This window comes from Mytilus galloprovincialis, chromosome 9 (assembly GCF_965363235.1).
Source record: "Mytilus galloprovincialis chromosome 9, xbMytGall1.hap1.1, whole genome shotgun sequence".
In the NCBI taxonomy this organism is placed as follows: Eukaryota; Metazoa; Mollusca; class Bivalvia; order Mytilida; family Mytilidae; genus Mytilus; species Mytilus galloprovincialis.
In genome coordinates this window covers 84,642,043-84,660,366 of record NC_134846.1, presented here as the reverse complement: position 1 = coordinate 84,660,366, position 18,324 = coordinate 84,642,043, and the positions used below count along the sequence as shown (strand labels likewise).

The 18,324-nt window shown below is 32.8% G+C and overlaps 1 protein-coding gene across 1 annotated transcript; it reads right to left on the bottom strand.

Annotated features, from left to right (window-relative positions):
• Positions 1–895: 895 nt before the first annotated feature.
• Positions 896–17,780, bottom strand: LOC143046863 (uncharacterized). Its single transcript, XM_076219922.1, has 4 exons — positions 17,581–17,780; positions 5,026–5,071; positions 1,256–1,312; positions 896–919 (listed from the first exon to the last, which is right to left on the bottom strand). The coding sequence occupies exons 1-4, from the start codon at positions 17,778–17,780 to the stop codon at positions 896–898; spliced, it is 327 nt and encodes a 108-aa protein (XP_076076037.1).
• Between the last annotated feature and the right edge of the window lie 544 nt (positions 17,781–18,324).

The window sequence follows — 18,324 nt, the reverse complement described above, 5'->3', positions numbered from 1 at the left end:
TACAAATTGTGACTTGGATGGAGAGTTGTCTCATTGACACTCATACCACATCTTCTTATATCTATTTATTATTTAATTACAAAGACGAATTTTTAGATCCCGTTTCATTGACAAAAAAGATCGATCTTTAGTCCAGTGTAAACGGGTTATATCGATCTTCAATCGGACTTTAAAAGTCTACCTCAAGAGGTGGTTTTAAAAAGATCGATCTTATTTGAATCGATTTCATTTTTGGTGTAAACGCTTAAATTGATCGCGATCGATCTTTTTTTATGTAATGTTATATTTAGATAGGAAAATAAAGGTCAGATCGGTTCTGGTTATGTTGTAGTGTAAACGCACTGGATTAAATAAGATCGATCTCGATCGATCTTGCTTGTGCAATGTAAACACGAACTGGTCTTTTCAAGATCGATTCAATTTCGTTGCCAGTGTTAACCGGGTCATAGAAAATATTTTTTTACATCAGCAGTACGATATCAATACTAACCCTAGTTCAAATATCAAATCAATTTATACAGACCAGACAGTAGGGCAGAACGGTTCACCGACAGAACGATAGCGACAATCGGAAACTTTCCACACACTTCAATTATGTGATCATGGGAAGTGTATAATGTCGACAAGACATGTCTTCTTTTCTTAACTTTTGTTGAGAGATATTTATAGTTGCAAACAGCAGGACAAACTAATCCTTTCTGGACAGGGTTCATTTAACATTTGTCCTAGGGGCTATTCCAATGCATTGTCAAATGTCCAAAGCTTAACATTCATATTCGCAATATTATTATCATTTGTGGTTTCAGAATTTCATCATGTTCGTTAACCACGATATTGAAACTATGGGCCAATGTTGATATTCGAGATTTGTAAACCTTACATGTACGAACATATGTCAAGGGTCATAACTTTGTGATACCTTTCGCACAATACAATTTTAGTCATTTCAGGTCTGAATTACTTATTAAAGTAAAGTATGTTTAGTGTGATATTAAACTATCCTGCATAGTAGAACATTTCTCCTCTTGTGTCACTTTACCTTAGACTGGGTTTGAACAATCATTTTTTTTAAACCGATACAAGGCGGTTTTAATCATCATTTTTATTAAGCTGAGAGTCTTTTTCATACTGATTTGTTATCCTCACGCCTGGTAAACAATCACATCTCAACCAAATGGTTAAACGAGAGAAAAAAAAAATTCTGGCACTTCCTGTTGAGCTTTTGAACGTTGTTTATGTTACTGAATATACTCACTTTTTCACCAACTATTTCTTTACTGACAGTTTTATTATTCACATTGGTGTCTTCTATCTGTTAAATGAATATTTGGTGTTTTAGAATTTTCAATACATACATAGCCTTCGTTTTCAGTTGTGTCATATGGGCAGTTGATCCAGATATGATATTCTTATTTGCACAAACAAGTTTTGGTATCAATAATTAATGTAGCTTGCAACAATTTTTAAGAGTGTAAATTGTCAAATACCAAAGTACGTTTCGGCAAAAATCTGCGGTGCGGAACCAAACGTTAACTCGAGTTGTAACTCATCATAGAAGACTCAGTCTCGCAAACTAAAACACAGCTCAATACGTGAAGGTGTTTAGAAAAAGTCTGTATAACCATTATTTTCAGTAAGTTGTCAGAGTCGAAAGTCTGTGATTACGCCAAAAATTAGAGGAGCGGAACTAAACGTAAAATAGATCTGCAACTCACCTATTCTGGTTCCCGGTACTACGTTCCAGGTATTAGCTATTAGCATACTCTCTCACGAGGTTATTTTGGTATATATGTAACATACTTAATATTGCGATCGGGAACCAGTCTACAACTCACCGTGGTAGACTATGTGAATATTCAGCAAAGGAAAATTATAGACGAGAAACGCATCCATGACAAAAATCTCTGTTTTGCTGATCTTGTAATGCTGATCATTTAATCTGCTAAGTTTTTGCTCAAAACACAAAACAAGGTAAAAAAAATCTGAATTAAGGACAATCACTCTTATTAATCAAGAGTGACAGTCTACTTACTTAAATGTAAAAAGTAAAATAACATAAATACCGAACTCCATGGAAATTAAATTTTTGACTTGTTAGATATTGTCTTACTGTTAAAGTGTCTATTTCTCTTTTATAACTTGTTTCATATTAGGCAAAACACGAACGAAGGAAAATTCGTCATTAAACAACAATATCTCAAATAAGGAATCGCGGGACGATTTCCTCCTTAGTACTTTTGTATATCTTTTCTTGCTAATATTTTTTTATTCAAATTATAATAATAATTCTAATAAGGAGTACTGACGATTTCATACATAAAGACTAATTTGTAGAAATTGTATTACTGACCATTTGTTAACATTTTAAAGTTTCTCTTTATGAAATGTTTCAAGACAAAAAGCAATAAAGAGCTACCCCATGAGCGCATGCATGATACGCCAATCACTTTTTCTAAGAATACAGTTTCGTAACTTCTCAATGTCATAAAAAAACACCTAGAGGCACTCAAGAGCCGGTGTCGCTCACCTTGGTCTATGAGCATTTTAAACAAAGGACACAGATGGATTCATGACAAAAAAAAAAATAGGTCACTGTTGGTGATGTGTTTGTAGATCTTACTTTACTGAACATTCTTGTTGCTACAATTATCTCTATCTATAATGAACTTGGCCCAGTAGTTACAGAGGAAAATATTTTGTAAAAATTTACAATATTTATGAAAATTGTTAAAAATTTACTATACAGGGCAATAACTACTAAAGGGGTCAACTGACCATTTTTATAATGCTGACTTATTTTTAGGTCTTACTTTGCTGTACATTATTGCTGTTTACAGTTTATCTCTATAATAATATTCAAGATAATAACCAAAAGCTGCAAAATTTTCTTGAAATTACCAATTCAGGAACAGCAACCCAACAACGGGTAGCCCGAATGGTCTTAAAATTCAGGGCAGATAGATCTTGACATAATAATTTTTTTTATCCTTGATAGATTGCTTTAAATGCTTTGGTTTCAGAGATATGAGCCTAAAACTGCATTTTACCTTTGTACTATTTTTAGCCATGTCGTCTATCTTGGTTCACGGGCTTGGTCATCGGACGCAATTTAAAAATAAAAACTAGATACCCTAATGATGATTTTGGACAAGTTTGGTTGAATTTGTCTAAGTAGTTTCAGGAGAAGATTTTTGTAAAAGATTACAAAAATTTACGAAAAATTGTTAAAAATTTTACTATAAAGGGCAATTACTCCTCAAGGGGTCAAATGACCATTTAGGTCATGTTTGACTTAATTGTAGATCTTACTTTGCTGAACATTATTGCTGTTTACAGTTTATCTCTATCTATAATAATATTCAAGATAATAACCACAAGAGTGCACACGCTGAAATGTCTCGCCTTCTTTACTAATCATTGATATTATGTTGATAGTCCTAAGTATAAAGCTTTATTACAACTGTCACATCAACTTAACATTAACCAAGATAGCTAAACAAAGACCAATGAGCCATGAAAATATGGTCAAGGTCAGATGAACCATGTCTGGCAGACATGTACAGCTAACAATGCTTCCATACAACAAATATAGTTGACCTATTACTTATAGTTTAAGAAAAATAGACCAAAACACAAAAACTTAACATTGTGCAATGAACCGTAAAATTGAGGTCATGGTCAAATAAAACCTGCCGGACTGACATATAGATCATAAAATATTTCCATACACCAAATATAGTTAACCTTTGGCATATAATATTAGATAAAAAGACCAAAAACTCAAAAACTTAACTTTGACCACTGAACCATGAAAATGAGGTCAAGGTCAGATGACATTTGCCGCTAGACATGTACACCTTACAATCATTTCATACATCAAATATAGTAGACCTATTGCATAAAGTATGAGAAAAACAGACCAAAACACAAAAACTTAACTATAACCACTGAACCATGAAAATAAGGTCAAGGTCAGATGACACCAGCCAGTTAGACATGTACACCTTACAGTCCTTCCTTATACCGAATATACTAGCCCTATTGCTTATAGTATCTGAGATATGGACTTGACCACCAAAACTTAACCTTGTTCACTGATCCATGAAATGAGGTCGAGGTCAAGTGAAAACTGTCTGACGGGCATGAGGACCTTGCAAGGTACGCACATACCAAATATAGTAATCCTTTTACTTATAATAAGAGAGAATTCAACATTACAAAAAATCTGAATTTTTTTTTAAGTGGTCACTGAACCATGAAAATGAGGTCAAGGACATTGGACATGTGACTGACGGAAACTTCGTAACATGAGGCATCTATATACAAAGTATGAAGCATCCAGGTCTTCCACCTGCTAAAATATACAGTTTTTAAGAAGTTAGCTAACGCCGCCGCCGCCGCCGAATCACTATCCCTATGTCGAGCTTTCTGCAACAAAAAACGGCAAAATTTCCTTAAAATTACAAATTCTGGGGCAGCAACCTAACAACGGGTTGACCTGATAAACAATTTTACCCGTGTCAAATTTGCCGCCTTAGTTTCTAGCGATAATTTTCGATCTCCAGCGAGTAGCATGATATGAAAAATTATCACAAAAAAAGATCAAAGGAAAATGCACAAAATAGCGATAATAGGCATTCCCGCCAAAATGTAACAAAACAAAGGAAAGCATGCAAATTAATGAAACTCAAGCTAGGGTGCTCCGGCTCAGATCACCCCTGCTAGAACAAAGAAGCTGCCAATTATGAGAGTATGAGTGAAAAGGCTGTGGATTTTCTATAAAATTTCCATATGGTCAGTATTTAATTTGAATCTACACAAGGATACATAATCCTTGAGTAAAAAGAAGGAAACTAAAGATTTCACTTGCAATAAACAATAGCTCAAGTACAAGGATTCGACTTGGTGCGAAAGCTATAGCTAAATATTTTCAAGTTCATTTATGGTACCTCATTTCATCTAAGTTAAACAGGACAAAACCAATGATCAACAATCTATTTATTGCTAATCAGCGATTGAATTTACCTGTGTTTCCTTTAGTCCGTCCACTATCTTTGATGTATTTGTAGAGCTGAAACAAAAAACACCACACTGTTACTTACGTATGAATGATTATAATATCAATTCTATGATCAAAATACTGGAACGTTTGCAACGATCTGAGATTATTTTCCTTTAAACCTATTTATCTCATCTTCTTACCACTATAGATGTGCCGATGGAAACGAGAATACCACCTTGATATATATCATAAAAATAAGTAAAAACAAGTGAAACTGCGAGCTACTGCTCACTGATGATACCCCCGCCGCAAGTGGATAATATTAATAGTGTAAAAATATGCAAGTGTTCGGTAAACAGGAAGTTGTCGAGTGATGAATCTGAAAACGCATCACACGGTATAGCTGACTTATATAAATCCTAAAACCAAATTTCAGAAATCCTTGTATTGTAGTTCCTGAGAAAAATGTGACGAAAATTTTTAACTTGGTTATCATGTGTAAAATCATACAAGTGTTCGGTAAACAGGAAGTTGTCGAGTGATGAATCTGAAAACGCATCACACGGTATAGCTGACTTATATAAATCCTGAAACCAAATTTCAGAAATCCTTGTATTGTAGTTCCTGAGAAAAATGTGACGAAAATTTTCAACTTGGCTATCATGTGTAAAATCAGACAAGTGTTCGGTAAACAGGAAGTTGTCAAGTGATGAATCTGAAAACGCATCACACGGTATGGCTGACATATATAAATGTTGATACCAAATTACAGAAAGGGTGGATGTGTAGTTCCTGAGAAAAATGTGACGAAAGTTTCATGGGACGGACTGACTGACGGACGGACTGACGGACGGACTGACGGACGGACTGACGGACTGATGGACGGACAGACAGAGGTAAAACAGTATACCCCCCCTTTTTTAAAGCGGGGGTATAAAAACTTTAATGGATTGTTACTACAGTGAAAAAAGTAATTACCAGAAAAAGAAACTAATACCAGTTTATAAGTTAACTATTAAAGGGTCATTAATGAAAATGAAACAGTGAAAATTAATAATAATTCGATTTTAGCAGCAAGTACGGTTTAATTTTGACAAAATAAGTTAAGAAACTTTGAAGATTAATTATTCACTTGCAAGTGAATAATTCGACCTCATTGAATCCATATCCATGTGAACTTTAATCAGCTAGAGGTGAATAAAGCATAAATCGTGCGTGAACAGTATTTTAAAGAGGCACTAGCTACGAATGAATGAATACTTTATTCTCTTAAAACAATTGTTACAGAGAACATATACATATTAACAATATACAAACTTATATAGCATGTGTGAATTACATATACATATATAAAGTGATACTAAGAAGTTCTAACCTGGAGGAACGACCTTCTCTTGGACGTTCTTAATAAATTTACATAGTTTTTCTAATACAATTACATTGTTGGAAGCAAATAGCTGTTCAAACTTATAAATGTTAACATTTTCGTGACAAAAAGGGGGAAGCAGATTTATTCTTTCATTGATAAAGTAGCTACATGTCATTATATAGTGGTATTCATCACCGATATCCATAGAGTCACACAGAGAGCACACTCTTTCGCTTCTTGGCAAATTGCGCCATCTCCCGGTCTCGACCGGTAATCTGTGACTACCACATCTAAATTTACAAAGGATGTACATATAATAGGGTGATAACTCTGAGATATATTTTTCAAAACAAAAATGAGTTTTAAATAATCTATAGCACAATGCCTTAGGAGACTTGAACATTTCTGAATACCAAAATTGTATAAATTGATCCTTAAGTTTCTGTTCAATACACTTTGAAATCCATAATGACGAAAAAACAGTTTGGTTTTGCCAAACATTTGACATACCACAATCATCTAAAATATTCTTTATAAACTTTAACCATTTAGATTCATAACCATAATCTGTGTAGTAAACATGTAACAATTTATATAATAAGGATGAAAATTTTGTTTCATTTCCTCTAACAAGTCTACACCAGAAATTTATCATACGTATCTTTATTTGTATCGATATAGGAAATATTCCTAGCTCACCATATACAATAAAGTTGGGTGTGGATTGCTTCAAGTGCAATATAATTTTAAAAAATCGCAACTGTATACTTTCAAGAACATCTAAATTTTCAAAACCCCAAATTTCTGATCCATATAATATTACATGTTCTACTAATTTTCTAAACAAATCAATTTGACATTCAATAGATAAGTTATTTCTTCTACATTTCTTCAATACGAGATATATAAAAAGTCAAAAGTATGATTTTTTTTTGTTCAATCATTAATGAAAGTGAAAAAGTGAAATAATAATTGGCTTTTATCAGGTAAAATGGTTCAATTTTGTCAAATTGAGCTAATAAACATTGATAATGAATTATTCACTTGTAAGTGAATAACTCGACCTCATTATATCCATTCATGTGAACTCCAATGTAACCCCGTAGAAAGTAATAGATCGGCAAAATCGGTGTGGGAAATGAACGTCAAAACAATATACCAATGGAAGTAAAATTAAGTGATGGTTCCTTATGTAACAATCAAAATGTAGTAATAGATACATGGAAGAATACGTTTTTGTGATATGTTAAACCAAAATCATAGTAGCATTAGCTTAAATTCAAACCAGGTTATTTTTGATGAATTTTTAGATAATGTAATTTCAATAGATGAGGTTTATACAGTTTTAAATTTGTCTAAAAATGGCAAATCACCTGGGATAGATGATATTCAAGTTGAATTATTTAAAAATAATACTGCTTTGAATGCATTGACACGTATTTTTAATATTTGTTATGATTCTGGTAAAATTCCATCTTTGTGGAGTAAGGGTATGATAACGCCAATTCCAAAGTCGTCCACTTCTGACCCACATGATCCTATGTCATATAGGGGAATAACTTTAGCCCCGTCATCATATAAACTTTATTGTGGAGTACTTAATGCTAGACTTACAAGTAAGCTTGATGATTTAGATTGTTTAAATGATGAGCAGAATGGTTTTAGAAAAGACCGTAGCACTATTGACCATTTGTATACATTAACAACTATCATTGAAAGCAGAAAATTAAAAAAGCTTTCAACTTTTTGTGCATTTATAGACTTTAAAAAAGCCTATGACTGGGTTAATAGAGGCTTATTGTTCACTAAACTTGAGTCATTGGGTATAAGTTCGAAAATGTTAAAAGCATTACATGCTATCTATACTATTAAACGAGAAGACCTCATTTTGTGTGTCGCTTCTCTTCCTTCCGAGATAAATTAATCATCATGCCTCTGTGTTCTATAGGTAACATGCATAGTCGCATTTGTCATCCATTCTTATGATTATTCATATTGAGATATATTTGGAGAAAAACGACAAAAAAGGAGTCCGGATATTTTGATTTCGACATCAGACTGACTTTTAGTCATAGATAAGACTTCCGGTTTGAAACATCTATAGGAAAACGGTACTATTTATTCTACCATAGGCGACAATACTAACAATTCCTAAATTTACCACTTTTTATAACAAAAACCTGGATAAAACAGTTATGTGTGGTGTTAGTACTTTATTATTCTATTTTAAAAATTAAAGCCAAATAGTATCATGACCAATTTCCAACGGAGCTTGTTTATGTTATCCATGCCCACCGTCATTTTACAACAAATTTTTTGAAATTTTGGAAGCCTTTTCGAATAATTCTCTAGAAAATATTTCAATAGGTTTTAAAATTTATATTGTAAATTTACACACTGCAGTTATTCATAGATAATTAAAAAAATATATTGTACCCTTACATCCAATCACAGCGCTCCTAATTTGACTTCCTTCACCTGCCTTGGGTACACAAAAGGCCAACCTAATGCTGGGAAAATGTAATACTAACATTTGTTAGATAACTAATACTACCGTTTTCCCTATACTATTAAACGAGAAGACCTCATTTTGTGTGTCGCTTCTCTTCCTTCCACGATAAATTAATCATCATGCCTCTGTGTTCTATAGGTAACATGCATAGTCGCATTTGTCATCCATTCTTATGATTATTCATATTGAGATATATTTGGAGAAAAACGACAACTACAGGGTCCAAGGACCCTGTGTCGCTCACCTGATATTTTTATTTACAATTGATGCATGATAAATGCAACTGTTGTACTGTCGTTTAGTTTCAGAGATATAATACTAAAAAGTGCGTTTGAAACCTATGTTTTATTTCAGCCATGTGGGCAGGCAGGGTCATCATACACAGTGGTCCCTGGATATCCTAGTGGTCGTTTTAAACCAAGTTTGTTTAAATTTGACAGTTGTTTCAGGGGAGAATTTTGTAAAATTTATCTAACGAGAAATGCAAAGTAATGAGAAAGTTGTTTAGTTGTTTTGTTGTTGCGCAACTCCCCCCCCCCGCTCCCCCTTTGCCAAAAAAAACCAAAAAGGTAATAAAAAATTATCATATAAGGGCAATCTATCCTATTAATGATTTCTGCAAAATTCAGTTGATTGTGCAAGGGTTGTATAGCCAGCTGAGGTCGTTAAAAACTCTCTTTTGTTGTTGCAGATAGATCTTGACTTGATAAACAATTTTACCACATGTCAGATTTGCTCTAAATGCTTTGGTTTTTGAGTGATAAGCCAAAAACTGCATTTTACCCCCTATGTTCTATTTTTAGCCATGGCGGCCATCTTGGTTGGTTGGCCAGGTCACCGGACACAATTTTTAAACTATATACCCGAATGATGATTGTGGCCAAGTTTGGTATAATTTGGCCCATTAGTTTCAGAAGAGAAGATTTTTGTAAAAGATAACTAAGATTTACGAAAAATGGTTAAAAATTGACTATAAAGGGCAATAACTCCTGAAGGGGTCAACAGACCATTTTGGTCATGTTGACTTATTTGTAGATCTTACTTTGCTGAACATTTTTGCTTTCTACAGTTTATCTCTATCTATAATAATATTCAAGATAATAACCAAAAACAGCAAAATTTCCTTAAAATTACCAATTCAGGGGCAGCAACCTATCAACGGGTTGTCCGATTCATCTCAAAATTTCAGGGCAGATAGATCTTGACCTGATAAACAATTTTACTCCTGTGAGATTTGCTCTAAATGTTTTGGTTTTTGAGTTATAAGCCAAAAACAGCATTTTACCCCTCTATTCTATTTTTAGCCATGGCGGCCATCTTGGTTGGTTGGGTGGGTCACCGGACACAATTTTTAAACTAGAAACCCTAATAATGATTTTGGAAATGTTTGGTTAAATTTGGCCCAGCAGTTTCAGAGGAGAAGATTTTTGTAAAAGTTAACGACGACGGACGCAGAGTGATGAAAAAGCTCACTTGGCCCAGCGGGCCAGGTGAGCTAATTAAGGGCTGCGCTTTAGCACATGATACGCCCGTTGCTCTTTTAACTTGTCTTTTATGCTTTAAATGAATTTATAGGATCAACTAGAAATAGTGTGAGCCCTGTCAAATTCCCCCCCCCCCAAATAATAAATAAAAATGCACAAAAAAATTGGCACTATTAAGGCTACCTCAAATTTAACTAAGTTTGTTGTCTTTAATTTTTCATCCATACATAAGATTTTGTGAAAGTGTTAGTTATTGTCCCAAAATTGGAAAAATCCCCCCTTTTTTAAGCATAAAAATTCATAACACGGAAATGTAAAATCTGAAATTCATAAAAATTGAAAGGGAGCTTACATCAATAGATATAAACAATTCGCCAAAGTTTCATGGACATTGGTGAAAGCCTTTTTGAGTTATTGTCTGAAGTGTTAAAAATCACCCTTTTTTATGAATAAAGCCCCATAAATCCAAAACTTAAAATCTGAAATTTATAAAAATTGAAAGGGAGCTTACATCAATAGATATAAACAATTCACCAAAGTTTCATGGACATTGGTGAAAGCCTTTTTGAGTTATTGTCCGAAGTGTTAAAAATCACCCTTTTTTTTTATGAATAAAGCCCCATAAATCCAAAACTTAAAATCTGAAATTTATAAAAATTGAAAGGGAGCTTACATCAATAGATATAAACAATTCACCAAAGTTTCATGGACATTGGTGAAAGCCTTTTTGAGTTATTGTCCGAAGTGTTAAAAATCCCCCTTTTTTTATGAATAAAGCCCCATAAATCCAAAACTTAAAATCTGAAATTAAAAAAAAACGAAAGGGAGCTTACATCAATAAATATAAACAATTCACCAAAGTTTCATGGACATTGGTGAAAGCCTTTTTGAGTTATTGTCCGAAGTGTTGAAAATCCCCCCTTTTTTATGAATAAAGCCCCATAAATCCAAAACTTAAAATCTGAAATTAAAAAAAAACGAAAGGGAGCTTACATCAATAGATATAAACAATTCACCAAAGTTTCATGGACATTGGTGAAAGCCTTTTTGAGTTATTGTCCGAAGTGTTGAAAATCCCCCCTTTTTTATGAATAAAGCCCCATAAATCCAAAACTTAAAATCTGAAATTAAAAAAAAAACGAAAGGGAGCTTACGTCAATAGATATAAACAACTCACTTAAGTTTCATGGAAATTGGTGTAGGTGTTTTTGAGTTATTGTCCGAAGTGTGGACGACGGACGGACAGACGGACGGACGGACGGACAACGGTATACCATAATACGTCCCGTCCCGGGCGTATAAAAAGGAGTCCGGATATTGATTTCGACATCAGACTGACTTTTAGTCATAGATAAGACTTCCGGTTTGAAACATCCACAAGTACAACCAATCGTATGATAGATAACACAAATGAAAAATAGATAAGCCAATCTCCATATCATGGTGTTTAGATCGCAAGAACCACAACTATTATATCTCCTTAGATCGCGTTTATCTACACGTAAACTACGATTATACTACTTTAATAAATAGAGACTCTCTTTATTTTGTCTACTGTTTTCTTTGAAATGTTTACTATTTAAAAGGGGTCATACCAGTTGCATATATTATTTAAAATAAGTAAAACATGTGGAAACAAGAATGTGTCCGTAGTACATGGATGCCACATCGGCACTATATTTACTGAGTTTCGAGTTGATTGGACTTCAACTTCATCAAAAACTACCTCGACCAAAAACTTTCACCTGAAGCGGGACAGACGGATGGACAAACGAACGAACGAACGCACGGATGCACAGACTAGAAAACATAATGCCCATAAATGAGGCATACAAATTTGTTGTTGAAAGTGAAAGTAGTGATTTGGCAAAAATGAAAGTAGGGTAGAGATTAGAGGGAGGCAGGACCTTTTTCTGGACGTCGGGATCGGTTGTTTTTAAGCTCGGGATTTGGGGATTGATCATTACGGGAGTTTCGGGATATGAATTTCTTTAAATTCTGCATCTCGGGTTTCATGTTTTTAAGCCCGGGATTTCCGGGCTCTGACCACCCCTCAAATTAGCCTTAGTCGGTCTTTTATAATAGATTCATATCCTACCATTGGCATGTTAATAAGGCTCTCAAAAGAAAATGAATTGTCCTAGAAGCATATTTTATTAGACTAATAATGGTCTTTATATAATAAGTTACATTTATTTCATGTTTGAAGCGGTGCAAATTTTAAATTTAATTTGACTTTTACCAAAAGATGCATTGTAGCAAAGGAGAAGAATAATTGTGATCTGAGACCAGAAACGCGAAAATAATTGAATTTAATTACAGAAAAGAAACAAATATCGGACTTTGGAAAAAGGGAGAGGGCTTTTGATACCTTTTATGAAATTCTCCATACATAATATCTTTTACAAAAATCATCCTACAACAGTTCACAAGCTGTATATGCCCGCGATTTCGCGGGTGTGTTCTAGTTTATAATAATGTACAGTCATGTGTTAAAATAAATGGCCATATGACAGAATGGTTCAATGTAAAGTCAGGATTAAAGCAAGGGTGCATTTTATCACCTCTTTTGTTCAATATTTTTGTTAATGATCTTATTGATGAGGTCAAGAGGTTAAATGTTGGCATAAAACTTGATGATGATATTGTTTCTGTACTGGTATATGCAGATGACATTGTATTTATGTGTGATAATGAAAAAGATTTACAAAAAATATTATATTAGACATTTTAAGTCAATGGTGTAACACTAATGGTCTTGTTGTAAATTTAAGCAAGTCAAAAATTGTTCATTTTAGACACCAGTCAGTACAAAGAACAAAGTTTCAATTTATGTTTAATGAAAATAGCATAGATATTGTAGAAAAATATACATATTTGGGACTAGTGTTAAATGAATATTTGAATTATATAGATATGGCAAAAGCTGTTGCTAAGTCTGCCAGTAGGACATTAGGTTTGTTAATTGCCAAAAGTAAAGCTAATGGTGGTTTTGAGTTTTCAATTTTTACAAAACTTTTTGATACACTGGTTATGTCAGTTATTGAATATGGTGCCTCAATATGGGGAGCTAGGGAATTTACATGTATTAATGCAATTAAAAATAGAGCCATGAGATTTTTTATGGGTGTTGGAAAATATACCCCAAATTTATCATTATATTGAGATACGGGCTGGATGCCATGTATAATTAAACAATGGTCATGTATTTTTAGAAATTGGTCAAGATTTTTGAAAATGAATGATACCAGACTTAATAAAAAAGTGTTTTTATGGGCAAATAGAATATGTAACAGTAACATTTAAAACTGGAATTTTAGAGTTCATAGTAAATTTAGAGAACTTAATATTGAAAATTTTTGTAATATAAACTGTACTTTTAGTAAAAAATGAGATTAAGGTGGTACCTAACACTACAGGGAGATAACTCTGTAAAATCAGCAGAATGTTTTAATGACATTGTGTTGTTAAGGGAATATTAAGCTTTTCAATGATCAAAATAAGTGTTTGTCAAACTGCTATATAACCAGTGTAATTTTTCTGACAAAATGGTTGGTTGAAATTTTTTGAAATTTTTATATTTTTGTCAAAGGGTCAAAGTAAATACTTTGTCAAAATTTTAAGAAAATTAAACGAGCCAAATTAATTTTAGTTAAAGTGTTAGGTACCACCTTAAGAATATTGAAAGTAATGTTTTTGATATGTACAAGAGAAAATTGTGTAATGATTTAAACATAAATGATCGCAGTAAACTGCGTACATATAGATTATTTAAACAAGAATATTATAAAGAACATTATTTAAGTGTTCATATGTCAGGAAAATATAAAAGCGCCTTTGCCAAATTTCGATGTGGTGTGGCGCCGATTAGAATTGAAACAGGCAGATATGAAGGGGTTTTAAGTGAAAATAGATTTTGTTTTAATGATTCATGTATGCAACAGAAACTCATTGAAGATGAGAAACATGTTTTACTCAAATGCCCTTTATATTCACATGCAAGACAAGAGGTTTCTACTAGAGTAGTTTCTTTTAATATTGATTTTTTAGACTTAAATGATGATGAAAAATTTATATTTTTATTTACAAATGAAAATTTGTGCTTTTACTCTGCCAAAATCTGCCATGATATTTTAATTCAAAGGAAGAATGTTTTATATAGATAAAAAATGTTTTATATTTTTATCGAGCTGTCCATTTTTATGTAAAAGTCTCTCATAATTCTTTTGAGAGTGGCTCTCGAATGTTTTTAAGATTGTTTTGTACTTTTAATTAAAACATGTTGTATATATTGTATTCATGTTTGTATTGTACATGTAGAGAGGTGAAACTATAATAAAATATTTGATTTGATTTGATTTTAGAATAACGCATGCATTGTCCGTGTACGGATATTTAAAGGAAAAGAATGTCAACATTGAAAGTGAAACAAAGGTAAATTTAAGTGATTCGATCCACACAAAATCATTCTTATAAAGGTAAAAACGACGATTTAACATACATTTTTAATCTATAATACAAAATTTAACAGACCTATAAAAATCCAATTGCACGAGTTGCCTAATCTATTAATATCTGTGGTCATAGAAGGTCAACTCGATAGTTAATTAGATGGCGTCTTGGCTAAATTTCACAAGAAACGAAGCAACATCTTATTGAGACCATGTCCTGTAAATTGTTTATTTGATATTTTTGATAGTTTGGAAAAATGTTTTGCATTGTTATAAATAAAATATGAGAATTTGAGTCAAATCAGTGAACATGAATTTGGCAGCTAGTGCACCTTTAAAGGAACAAAATGTCAACATTGAAATGAAAACAAAGGTAAATCATTTAATTGACTGATTCGATCGACAAATATCATTCTTATACAGATAAAAACAATGATTAACATATATTTAAATCTATAATTTATATGAAATTTAATAGACCTAGAAAAATCCAATTGCACGATGATTTCGTTTAATCTATTTATATTTATATTAATTATATACCTTATATGGTCATCGGAGGTTTTACGCGGTCAACTCGATAGTTAATTATATAGTCTAGACTGAAATACACACGAAACGAAGATAAATGTTATCGATCTCATGCTCTGTTAATTGTTTATTTTCGACTTTTAATAATTTGGATAAATGTTTTACATTGTTATAAATCATAGAAAAGAATTTCAGTCAAATCGGTGAACATCAATTTGACAGGTAGTGCCCCTTTAAGGATGTACTCAGGTGAGGTTTTGGCATTTGTGTCAAATGTTCGGACTCCTTGGTGTTTTTCCATATAATACAAGGTAAAATATTTTGGCCCCTAACACCCATTTATTTTTCCATACAAGATTTAATAGCTTATAAAAGGTCATTTACCAAAAGTATAGCAGATTGTTGATTTTCTTTCTTTTGATTTGAGACCCAAACAATACCAATACAAATGTACGGTTAAAGTCCGAGTCTGCCTTTTCCCGCCATATTTTAAATATCAATTATCTCGAAAATGAGGTCCATGACCTATCAATATTTTTTGCTTATTTTGATTCTTAACCAATGCTCTTTTGACTTGTACATTTTAAATTCTTGTTTTTTTTTTTTATTTCACAAACCCTCACCTAAGTTCATCCTTAAAGGCATAACTATTGAACGGTAAAAAGTAAAACTGTCAAAATTTAACTCATGGTCCATGACATTGTATTTAAGTTTTAAGAAAAAAGGTCAAGCGGGATTATCATCAGCATCCGGTAACTGAACAAAACCCAACTTTACATGTAAGTAATGCATAGCTCTTAAAAAGTACATGTCAACACCATTATAATCGAACTGAACCTTTATATTATGGTCCATTTCATGATTTGTTTTTAAAATTTGGTCAAGTGGCAATTATAAAAAGATTATACGGAAACCAAATTTGTGACAGTCGAATGGACAATAACCACTTATTATCCCCTTCTTCCAGGTGGTGGTTTAAAAAGTCATACAAGTCCAATGATCGTTGTTCAATAAAATGTCGATTAACTGTTATCCAAACTCATTATGTCGACTACTAAACTTTTACCATATATATGGGGATAATGGTGACCATAGATAAGATAATGATGGTGAACATAGATGATGACGGATGATAAAGGATGACGAATGACCGATGTCAGATGATGATGACGATGACAGATGACGGATGATGATGACCGATGATTGATGAATGATGATGATGATGACCGATGATTGATGACTGACTGATGATGAGTAAAGATGATAATAGTTATCAAAGGTACCAGATTATAATTTAATACGCCAGACGCGCGTTTCGTCTACATAAGGCTCATCAGTGACGCTCAGATCAAAATAGTTATAAAGCCAAACAAGTACAAAGTTGAAGAGCATTGAGGACCAAAAATTCAAAAAAGATAACTAATGATAATCGGTCATAATGATAATGACCGATAGTGACGACGACCGATGATTGATGACCGATAATGATGACGACCGATGATTGATGACCAATGATTAATGAAAGATGGGCCGATGACGGATGATGAGGACCGGTGATTGATGTTTCATGACCGATGATGATGACTGATAATGAATAATAACTGAAGATGATGATGATGACTAATGACGACGATAACCAATGAAGATGATCAACGATGACCGATGATTACGAAGACGACAATGATGATGATAATCGACGACGACGACAGTGTTGATGATGATGATGACGATTGAATGATGACCATGTTAACGAAGACGATGATGATGTTTACCATAATGACGACGACGACGACGATAATGATAATGGATGATGGAAGATGGATGATGTCACCATAACCGTATTTACCTTAAAACTCCTTAATGAAGCGTGCTTAGCTGACGAGCAGCAATTTCCATTTTTTTCAGGTCTTTGGTTATGCCAATTTAAGACAAATTTTCTTGAATCTTTCAATAGGAGAACCAGTTTATAATTAACTAAGATTTTCCAGTCTCAAAGTTGTGTTTTTCACTTGCCTATACTTTTGACTTCTGAATTGGAAGCTTTATTAGTCCTATTATAAATCCTTACAAGTGATATACAATTGTAATTTATAAATTCTAGAATAAATCTAAGTTTTTTTTATCTCAATTTTAAAGATAATTCTAACATGTCTAAACAAAAATGTATTTGTCTTTTCGTTTTTTTATTGCAATAAAAAAAACCTATACTAGTTTCATTCAATTCAACTTACCTTTTGGTCTTGTTAGTCTCATCTTCTATTTCAAACACGATTACTTCCACTTTTTCCTTGATGGTTAAACCTAATTCAATATTCAAACCAATAGTGTCTAAATAATTTGTTAGAAAGTCAGCTAATCTGTTATCTCGTATGCGTTGTTTAACCTTCTGTATTTCATCACGACTTTTGCAAGTAAGAATTCCATCTACCATCTGAGAACCTTCTAAATACGTAAACTTTAATTTTGATAGCCTGATATCTAAGGTCGTATTCATTTGCATTCGTAGAACAGGATTGGTATTGAATTCTTGAAGAACTCCATAAAATTGTTTTTGTATCTTTTCTTCTGCCTCAATGGTGTTTGATGGAACCAATGGTGATAGTCCAATGGCACAAGCTAAAAATATAAAATTTTAAGATAAATTTTGTCTACTAATTTTCGAAGTTTTGCGTCTTATATCATGTATATAGAAAATAAACGGTTAAAGTGTCTATCATGGGCCACATATGCCCCCGCTTGTAAAAATACACAAGTCAACTTCTACATACAGAGAAAGGATTCATGTAGTTAAGATTGTTTTGTAAATTAGCATTGTGTATAAGTTACATAACATTTGTTTGAAGCAAACTAAAGTTTGAGAAAGGAAACGAAAAATTTAAGCATTCTTTCCATTTCTAACTCTTAAATCGGTAAAAGTGGCACTACTCAATTTAGAACAGGGGTAATATGTTCCTCTGCTACGTCGAAGGCATATT

Excerpts from the sequence above, each read along its gene's own strand:
- LOC143046863 (XM_076219922.1), bottom strand. The coding sequence starts at position 17,780 with ATGGTAGATGGAATTCTTACTTGCAAAAGTCGTGATGAAATACAGAAG. Across the intron at positions 1,313-5,025 it reads ACGGACTAAAGGAAACACAG|ATAGAAGACACCAATGTGAA; the intron begins GTAAATTCAATC and ends TTCATTTAACAG. Across the intron at positions 920-1,255 it reads AAGAAATAGTTGGTGAAAAA|GTATCACAAAGTTATGACCC; the intron begins GTGAGTATATTC and ends ATTGTGCGAAAG.